Source organism: Agelaius phoeniceus, chromosome 4 (genome assembly GCF_051311805.1).
Source record: "Agelaius phoeniceus isolate bAgePho1 chromosome 4, bAgePho1.hap1, whole genome shotgun sequence".
Classification (NCBI taxonomy): Eukaryota; Metazoa; Chordata; class Aves; order Passeriformes; family Icteridae; genus Agelaius; species Agelaius phoeniceus.
Genome location: NC_135268.1, coordinates 5,483,008 through 5,492,957, shown reverse-complemented (window position 1 = coordinate 5,492,957; position 9,950 = coordinate 5,483,008). Strand labels below are relative to the sequence as shown.

General features: G+C 37.0%; 1 protein-coding gene across 3 annotated transcripts in view; it reads right to left on the bottom strand.

The window, feature by feature from the left end:
* Positions 1-1,117: 1,117 nt before the first annotated feature.
* Positions 1,118-9,950, bottom strand: part of ABHD18 (abhydrolase domain containing 18) — a 79,386-nt gene continuing 70,553 nt past the window's right edge. For all 3 annotated transcript variants that reach the window (XM_077176755.1, XM_077176757.1, XM_077176756.1), the window contains 5 exons: positions 8,297-8,386; positions 7,915-8,016; positions 6,639-7,017; positions 4,519-4,681; positions 1,118-3,880 (listed from right to left, as the gene is read on the bottom strand). In XM_077176755.1, coding sequence (XP_077032870.1) covers positions 3,829-3,880; positions 4,519-4,681; positions 6,639-7,017; positions 7,915-8,016; positions 8,297-8,386 — 786 coding nt within the window. In that variant the 3' untranslated portion in view covers positions 1,118-3,828. The remainder of the gene's footprint in view (positions 3,881-4,518; positions 4,682-6,638; positions 7,018-7,914; positions 8,017-8,296; positions 8,387-9,950) is intronic.

Sequence of the window (9,950 nt, the reverse complement as noted above, 5' to 3'; positions counted from 1 at the left end):
GGATTGTGTCTCCTGCAGACTTTGTTGGATGGACTGGGGCTGCAGAGGATATAAATGCTGTTACAGTTGCTAGGACTCATCCTTCACATTTTCTCCACTTGTATCATCCTCCTTGTTACTTTCTAGCAGTGCGAGTCAGATTTCCTTGGCAAAACTCTCCTTCCTTAGGGAACACGGTACTTAAAATGCTCCTGTTTGGAAAAGGGGCTGATTTACACCAAGTGAAACCAGGAGAATTCTTATTGATGTTTTAATGCTCATGCTTAATCTTGTGTGGAAGCATCCAAGCCTAGCAAGGAACACTGCAAATTCCAGGATTGCATGGAATAGCAGCATTTTACTTGTAGGGTAAATATTCAGGAGGAATTACAGGGTTACAGACCACCCCAAAGCTCCTTTCAATGCTGTGTAACTTATCATTACTGCCAAGCTGGCAGAGAACCTGACAGTCTGAGATAAAGAAACTTCCCTGCCCAACCAACAGCAGCTCAGAACAACATTTCAAAAAAAAACCAACACGAGACAGAAACAATTAAATTAAAAAAAAAATACCTGCCTCAAAGTGTCAGCAGCTACCAAGCAGAAATAGTATTCAGAGGATCCAAGGATTTTCACTTTTCTACTGTTTAGAAAGTATCTTGATGAGATTTGACATTCCAGTAAGAAGAAAAGGCAAGACTCCATTCCTTCATATAGTGTTTCCTTTCTGGATTAATAAAACACTGATCTATCCTTGCTAAAAAAAAAAAAGGAAAAAAAAATCCTGAGTGGTTCCTTTTAAGTTGTTTGGGGGATTAATTTTCCTTGGGGGGAAAAAAATAGATAATGCTCCATCAATTATTAGATGAGTTCTGCACTGGCACATGTAAAACTGGAATCACAATGGTATCTTAATTAGCTGATACAAGCTTATTTTCTTTACTAGGTTTCTAGGCATGTAGAAAAACATCAAAGCAGCACCCGTGTTTGTTGTGAGAAGCTTTTATCGTGCCCTGTAGATTACCTGCTCTCCTCGTGCTACAGCCCTGGCAGGGATGGAAAGGATTGCAGGATGACAGTGGGATGCATTCTGAATATCTGTTAACAAGAGAGAACAAAAACCCCCCCAACACCTAAATGTTTTTAGGACTTTTATTGAAAAAAATTAAAACCAAAAAATTACCAAGGCCAGTTTTACAATAAATTGAAGACATACAGAATGGTTTACCTGCTACACAAAAGAAACCTTATTACAATATTTCTCTCATGCAACTCCTGGATTAAAACCATGTCCTCATTTAACATCAAAATGGATTATTTATACTTTCTTAGGATTTAACCTTAAAATATGATTTAAAAAGTCGATTTTCCAAGGGTTAAAAACATGTACACAGCAAGATTCCCCCTTTCCCAGACCATCTCCCTATGCCTGATAACTGGCACAAATAGACCGCTGAGCTCAATTTTCCTTTTTTGTTATTCTAACCTGAGAAATTTCTTAAATAATGCTTACTGGGCTTTCATATTTGGCAACACGACTTCAGTTACAGGGCAAAGTGCAATTCCTTATTCTTGTCAGGAGCCTGTCTTTCAGTGCTTGTCCCAAAAGACACTCTCAGAACCAGGAGTAGCATTTGTCCCAAAAGCCACTCTCACAGCAGGAGTGGCATTAGCCTGAAGCTCCTCCTGTGCCCTTTTGGTAGGTTAAACCTTGTTAGTAATACCATTGGGACACTAACCTCAGGATGCAGAGTTCCCATCAGTTGTGTAATTCCCAGTATTGTGCGCTTTGAAAATATTTACTTTGGCATGTTATACTTTGTAGCAGAGTTGATTTTTTTTTGTGCTTACTCCTGGCCTTTAGAAAATCTGTCTTTTCTCTCTTGCATTTATTCAAGCCTTTTCCCTTGCCACCAGTTATCTCCCTTTCTCATAGCTGCAACAGAAGCAGGACACAAAGCACACAATTACATTTAAAATGTCAGAGCTCCAAAAGCTGCTGAACAGCAGACAGTGCTCTGGTAAAGCACTCTCAGTGCCTGGATATGCTTGTAAACCCTGTGAATCTTTTAGTACACTAGTCAAGAGTCAATTTTAAGTTTGTAAGCTTACTAGTATTTAATTTCAAACCCTGCAAATATTTGGTGTTTAAATGTGCTAGTCACTTCACACTTGCTCCCCATATACAAAACCAAGACTGTCCAAAGAAATAATGAAAAACCACTTGAAAGAAGCAATTTAACTTCCAACAGACTAGAATCTCTTCTATATTTTCAGTAAATTTGTATGTTACATCATTTGGGTTATTCAGAATTGTTTCTCTTCAGATAAAGCTGAACACACCTGATTTTCAAATGAACAATGATTTCTTCACAGTTACTAGTCCTGTCTACATGACTAAAATCCAAGAGAATATATAAACTGAGCTTTGTTTGCTCCATACTCTGCCTACTAAAAACCTTTACAGTAACCATGGAGATGAAAAGTGCTTGATTGCAAAGGTGCAGAAGTCACATATCCTGAGAAATGACTGGATTTTTCTGTTTGTTTCAGAATAATCCTGGTTGTAATTGTACTAAATACTGAAGTGTTTCAGTTTTCAATTTCTCTGCAGATTGCTTTTAAAAGAATGTTATAGGAGATTACCACAAAAAAAAAAAAAAAAATGTGGAGAGATACCCACAGAGTTGGTACATGACAACCTTTTATTCTGGTGTAATTTGTTGGCATTTTTGATCCCAAAAGAGGAAACAACAGACTTTGGATTTTCCTAAACGTGTTCAAAATCCAAATTTCTTTATTTTCCATCCAATTAAATTAGACAAGTGTTGAAAAATAAGGAGCAAACCTAACTGTTTCAATAACCTTTAGTCTCACATTTCTTTTAAATTATAGAGTGCAAGTGTATTTTGCATATCAGCACTGAGTGCACTTTAGAAAGGACATCTGTTGAAGTATTTCCAACAGGTCTTTATAGCACCATATAATCTGCTGTCAATTTAACTGCTTACAATCAGCCAGTGCTTAGAAAGTAAAATGATATTTCTATTTCATCTATCAATCCAAAAAAAAGAAAATAAACCTGAAAGCTTATGTTATCCAACTGAATTAATGTAAACAATTAATTACCAGACACTTGATTTTCACTTATTCCAGTTTTGTGAAGCTGGTTGATGAATTGCTACATGATCCTTCTGTAATGGCACGGTTTAATTCAGTGGCAGGAAAACTTCACAGACGTATTGAATGAAAACATCTCTCTCACTTTTCCTTGGACTGTCAAAGTCTCTCTTTGCAAGATGTGGTGCTGAGCCTTCTGCTGAGGCTCATGTTCAATTCATAATTGAAGAGAAAAGCAGTGACAAACACAAGAGGCTGAGTGCTGGCAAAGCCACGGTACAACACAATAGGAACAGCAAGGCCATGAGGAAGCGAGAGGTAACCGAGGTATCTGGAACAAACCAAAACTACACCAAACACAAGGGAGCAGCTTAGCCCCACAGCACATTTTACATTCTTCCAATACTTGATTGGTTTGTTTTCTACTGGCACACGATTCAGAATTTATTCAGAATTGAAGGAACACACCATCTGATTAGACATGGAGAACATGAACCGTTCATGCACTGACAAAAGCTGCTGTTGTTTTTTCACAGGTAACACTGAAGCAGCTGTGTCAGAATGGCACTGGGTTGAAATGAAAGCAATGCTGGTACTTTACCACTTCTGGTAATTGTTACCTACAACAGTCAGTGACCATCTGCTCAACACTACAAGAGGCTTGTTTTCCAAACATGAGTTCCAGTAAGCTGAATTACAAATGAGATCGGTCTGAATGCATTAGAAAGATCACATGGTGTACTTCTGGAGGAAGCGGTCAAACGCATCGTAAATCGCTTGTCTGAAACGAAGAAAAGAGAACAGAATTTGTATAATCTGGGAAAAGGCAGATAGAAGTGGCATTTTTCCATATATTTACAAATATGTCTACTAAGCTATCATCACAATTTCCAAACAGTGTTCAGTAAAAATGTGGTATCAGGTGGTATTTTCTCCTTCCTTTCTTTCTGGGATCTCACTTCAATCTAGTAATACATTTGTGTTTCAGGAATGAGTGTGACTATTTTCCAACTTCAATGCAAGTGGAAATGTAGATGAATTAGGAGTTTTCTACTCAAACACATGAGAGACATGCATTGAAATTTTTGGGCAACTATCATAACAGTGAGGCTGAAGTTTTAAATAGCAATAAACTACTGGTTAGCATACATCAACCTGATATAGTGCTATTCTTTTTTGTTCTTGCTTAGACTTCCTAAATTATGTGTATAGTGTTCCTAATCCCTTGTATTTTAAAATTACCAGCACAAGTATTTAACTTTCTGAAAGCTCCAGAACTGCTCTCATAAAACTAATTTACATAACTGTCTTTAGACTATCAATGCCTGATATTGCTAAGGCACGAATTCATGCAAATACCACTTTTTCAAATTTTGATTAAATCTAAAATTTAATTTTAAACCTTTCTGTTCACCTTACCTGAAGAGTCCTTGTTTAAAGAGGTAGGCACTGACATGACCTCCATCCAGATACCTGATTTCACAGCCTGGCCAGATCTCCTGGAGGCTGCGCACGCCGGTGCGAGGAATGTACGCATCCTCCTTGGCTTGTACCACTATGATTAAACTTGGGTCAACTGGAACTAAAGGACAACAAAGCACAACTGAATTCATCTGTGCTAAGAAACAGAAACACAGCTGAGATTTCTGTTGGCTAAATGCTATTTTCACAGAAAATTAAATTATTCAAAGGTTTAATACAATCACATGTTCTAAAGTCTCCAGCAGAATTTATCTGGTTTTTGATGTTACAGTGGTGAGGCCATCAGTGGAAAAGCAAACTAGCCCTTACCCTTCCCATCCCTAGAGCAGAAATTCCTCAAAGACTTGTGAAGTTGACAGGAGAATTCTCTTTCCTCTTATTAACAAAACTCTAGAGCATTCATGTCTGTTCTTCGAGATCCCTTTTTATTGGCAAAAAGAACTATTAAATTCAACAGAGTAGAAGTTTCATATATTCTTTTCCCCTCAAGGAGGAAAAAAGACAACTTTTCATACAAGTGGTCAGAAAGTACAGCCTATGTTCACTTTCTTTTCTGTTTCCTACATGGTTTACTTGCAATATAAAAATTCTAACATATTGTTATACGTATTTATTACTCATAAGCAGAACTGCACCAATCAGATTGCTAGGAGGAATAACACCAATATGATGTTGAGAAAAATAACACCAGAATTATGTTGAACATAGAACATTTCTCCCTTCAAAAAGAAAATATGTGGTAAGTTAAAGGGTGACCAGCCAAGATGTCTGGCAGTGGGGTGTCACAAATAATTTAATCCTTTCCTTCTTTCATACTAAATCATATATAGAGAATATGCAAAGCTAAGATAAATTCAAGTCTTCCATTCAATTTTCCATGAAATCTGAGCATTAGGCAGATTTTCTGAAGCTCCTCTCTGCCTTCACTCCAAGGATACCGTGGCAGGGAATGCAAAGTCTCCCAGAGAATGACAAAACCTGGGAGACTGTGGACACAATGGACTCCATCTCTTTGACAAGTGCATCAGGGTCACAGATCCTTTTTAGTTCCCAGAAAGGTCAGTGCTTAGCTAAGTGATACCTGGACAAGTCTAGATAAAAAAGAAAGTCTGCACATGGAATCAAACTTTCAGGGCTTTTTCTGTCTACTGAAATAACTTTAAAAGCTTTAAGGAAAGCACTTCACTGGTACTCATCACAAAACATCTCTGGCTAGCAGTGAAAGAATCTACACTGGTGGAGATACCTTTTATTTACTTTTAACATTCATTTAAATCTTTACACTTGTACAATGGAGTACAGAATGCCAGGACTAAGTAATGAGGTGGCACAGGGGCTCAGTACCAAGAAAGATTTAACACTAAAAGACAACTGTGTCTGGAGTCAAAGCACATTGTAGGAGATGCCTTCAGCATCAGGTTCATGCACAGCCAGACCACAAAAGGAATGCCGAGCCCCCACTCCAGCAGAGCCTTTTAAGGCGGCTCTGGGAAGCAATCACTTGTTTGCATTGCTGCAAAGGGTTTGGCCAAGGAATGCTGGACTACAGCTCCCCCTATATGCTGTGCCTGGGCAGGAAAACATCCACCAGCCTGCAGAAGGACCCCCAACATGCTTTAATTATTCAAACCTGGAGCTCAGTTATGCAGGCTGCTTTCTATCCGAAGTCAGGATGAGATTTCTGCTTGAAAAACCTTATTAATTAAGATTAATTACACCTAGGTATTACTCACATCACACAGGTGTTTTCTTCCTTTAGATAATACAAATTTGCACTAATTCATATCTGAAAAAAGCCACTGCAAGGAAGAGGAGAAAAATGTGCAAAGATACTGAGAGGCAATTTTTTAATTAACTTTCTCAATAGCTGGCCATCAAGAAGGAAAAGACAAACAATTAGGAAATGGAGTAGTAAATAGACACTACAGAATGATGCTCACAATATTTCCATATGTCAGCAAAGGTGCCAGCAGGTTTACACTTGGAGAATGAAGAAAAGACCTTTCTCCCCACTATATTTTATTCAGCTTTCCACACTGAAACAAAGAGATACATACCTGGGAAGTTAGCTACGTGGGTACATTCATCCATTACTCCCTTCATGAACATTAAGGATTCTCTCTGTAAAGTGTCACTCCTTCTCCTTGTATTTATCCTGTGTCCTTGTGGGCTGGTTAAGTTTTTATTGCTACTGCTACTGGTGGAAAAGGTTTGATTTATGCACTGCATTTTAGGAGCATCCTGCATTAAGAGTCCTTCTGAAGAGGCACTTAGAGCACTTCTATTTGTGGCAAAGCTGGGAACAGATTCCTTAGATACTGTGTCATTCAAGGACTCAAAGCTGAATATTCTGGAAGTCATGTCCATGTCTGCCAGACTGTCCACACTGTCAGGGAAGTTCTTCACAAAGTCTTGTCCCATCTTGAAAGAATCCGTCTAAACAAAGACAACAGTTAAGGGTTTTTCCCTTAAACCAGTTGGTTAATTTAATTTTTAAGATTTAAAAATTTAAAAAAATTTTTAAAACTTTAAAAAGACACTACCAGCATTCCTCACTTCTATTTTCAGCTTGCAGGTCATTCAATTAAATCTTGATCATCATAACCTCTTGATAATTTAATTCTACATTTCTGTCAGTTTAAAAGAATGCAGGAGGTACTTATATACAGAAGCTCATGATATAATCAATTGTTTTTCTTTCTATATTAAACTCTGAATTTGTAATTACAGTCATTTCAGCTTAAATGACCTAATAATAATAATAATTATAGAAAAATTAACATATGCAATCAGGTCTAATCTTATGTTTAAGACTGAAAAATTGACAGCCTCTGAATACTAGGGTGACATTAGCTGAAAAATGTTTCTTCTTTTCATTTTGTCTTCTCCATCAGTGTTGGTGAAGTGTGTTTGACTTATAAATGGCAAGTGCCCAAGTAACAACTATCTGCACCCCAGCTCCTCTTCTCCTGCTGTGAGGTATTAGAAAAAGAACTATGACAAAGGAAAAAATCTTAAGGGGAAAAATCAAAAAAAAAAGGCATTTATCAGAATTTTGATAGAATAGATTTTATGTTGTAGATTACACTAAGTGTGATCAAAGGAAAAACTTGTAGCAAGGGCTACACTTTAAACTCTTTATACAACCAAAATATTAGTTTTGTTTCTCAAGATTTTCCTTCAAAGACTAAATTCATCAAGCATAAAGAAACAACATGCCAGTATGTTCTAGCTAAGAATGGTCTGGTTTTAGTGCAAGTAGAAAGAAGTTGCATTATTTGCTAGATTTGCATGTGTAAATATTAGCAGCTGGGTAAAATAAACCAGACTTACTCCACAATATTCAAGCATTTGAATGATTTCTTCTTCATACACCGTCTGTGTGAAATACTGTTTCTCCAGCTCTCTCCAGTTCACTGCCTTACTCAGCACACCCTGAGATGACAAATCAAAAGCACTCAGTACACAAGTAAAACCCAGAGGTCACTCTAAAATAATGATACATGCAGGAAATTCACCTGCTCCTCTCCTGATTTTTTCAGCAATTCTGTTCCCAGACAGCCCTCAGAATTATTGCAATCAAAGCACAAGCACATATTATAACACAGGACATGGAATCCCACCTCCCACGTGGCCAGCCCAAATACTTTAATTTACATTTCTGATCACAATCTAGCACATTAACAAAAAATGTATTTTGTCATTTGTTAATTACCGTAGTGAAGACTGCAGAGGCTGTTGACCAGGAAAGACATGGAATCAATGGCAAAGGTTTAGGCCAGTTTGTCACTGCCAGTGAAGCCATCTAGAATCAAAGGCACTTATTACACATTTTAATATTCAATTCCCAATAGAGTAAGAAGAACTCTCTCACCTTCAATTTCTTTGTTTACATAGTATTTATGAAACACGTGGTGCCAAAGAGTTAAGGACTGTGGCAGCTGGGTAAACTCTCACCTATTTAGAAGTTACTATCTAGTCTCCAATGATATTTTTAAAAATAAACATTGCTCTAGAAAGGACTCATTTCAAGGCTGAATGTGATTTGGTTATAAGAATTCCCCATGGAATATTTACTAAATATTCTATTAAGTACAATTAGAATTCAATTAATTATATTTGTAATCCATTCATTATCATTATAAATATAAAAACTAATACAAGCTATTACTTGTTTAAAACCATAAAAAACTTCTATAAAGCTTTCCACCAAGCTCTTGCAAGTTCATTTCAAGGCAAAACACAGGCAATCTATGAGAAGGACTATTTAAAATTCTATACTTTCAAAATCTGTATACAGGAAACAAAATTTGAGGGATGAGTAATTCAACACGTTAAGAGCACTCTTTTCCTGTCCTTTAAGTTTGAATTATTACTTTTGCATTAATTCTCAGAACATATTTTTGTGACTTTTTCTGTTTATCCCAGAAAAAGCCAGAGCAAGTAAGTTCAATGGACAGAACTATGTACCTATATGATAAGTTCTTGACAAATTTCGTTTTATTAATACCAAACACCTCGTGTCTGTTCTAGATGTTCCAATAAGTGGATTTCTGCAACTGAACTATAATTCTATTCTAATTATTTTTATTAATAAAAAGTTACAAGAACCCCACGTATCTATGTTCTGATTCTTTCCAGTAGAAGTTTCTCCCCTTTAGTAGAACTGAATCAATGCTTACAACCTTCCATTGTAAAACACACTCTGTAGAGGATCAACATCAAATAGCACTTATTTCACAGAAGTTTCTGATTCAGCAGGGTGATGTTGATGTAAACCAAAGGTGTTCCGTGTATTTATGACACAGTTATAAAACTGTGCTTTAGGGGAATATTTTCCTTTTGGGAAACACTACCATTACCAACATTATTTACTGAGCTCCTACCAAACAAAGAAAAGTCTGCTGTTTTAATCAGCTTTGCACCTGTGTCTCACAGAGTTGTGATAAGCTGCACAGACACAGGCAGTAGCATTTTACTGTGTATTATTCTTTCCTTAGTGATACACTGCTGGTTTAGTCTGAGCACGCACAGTGTCACACAGAAAATGTTATCCACCTCACCACAGGAATCTCTGATCAGTACCAATGATCACTGACACCAAAAATCACCTCAATTACAACATGCCTACAAAGAGGGGGTGTTTCACACAGTGCATTAAAACACAAAAGTTTAAGCAAGAAGAAAGGAGGAAAAGAGGGAGAATTAGCAATCGATCAGTGCAGACTTTCTTTCAGCAAACATCTCTGCCCCCCACCCTTGTGGAAAAAAAACAATTATGTGAGAAGTTTATATTCTTATTAAGCCTGCTGGGAGATGGCTGACAAAGGGCTCTATGATTTGTCAGTACATATTAAGGATTATACTAA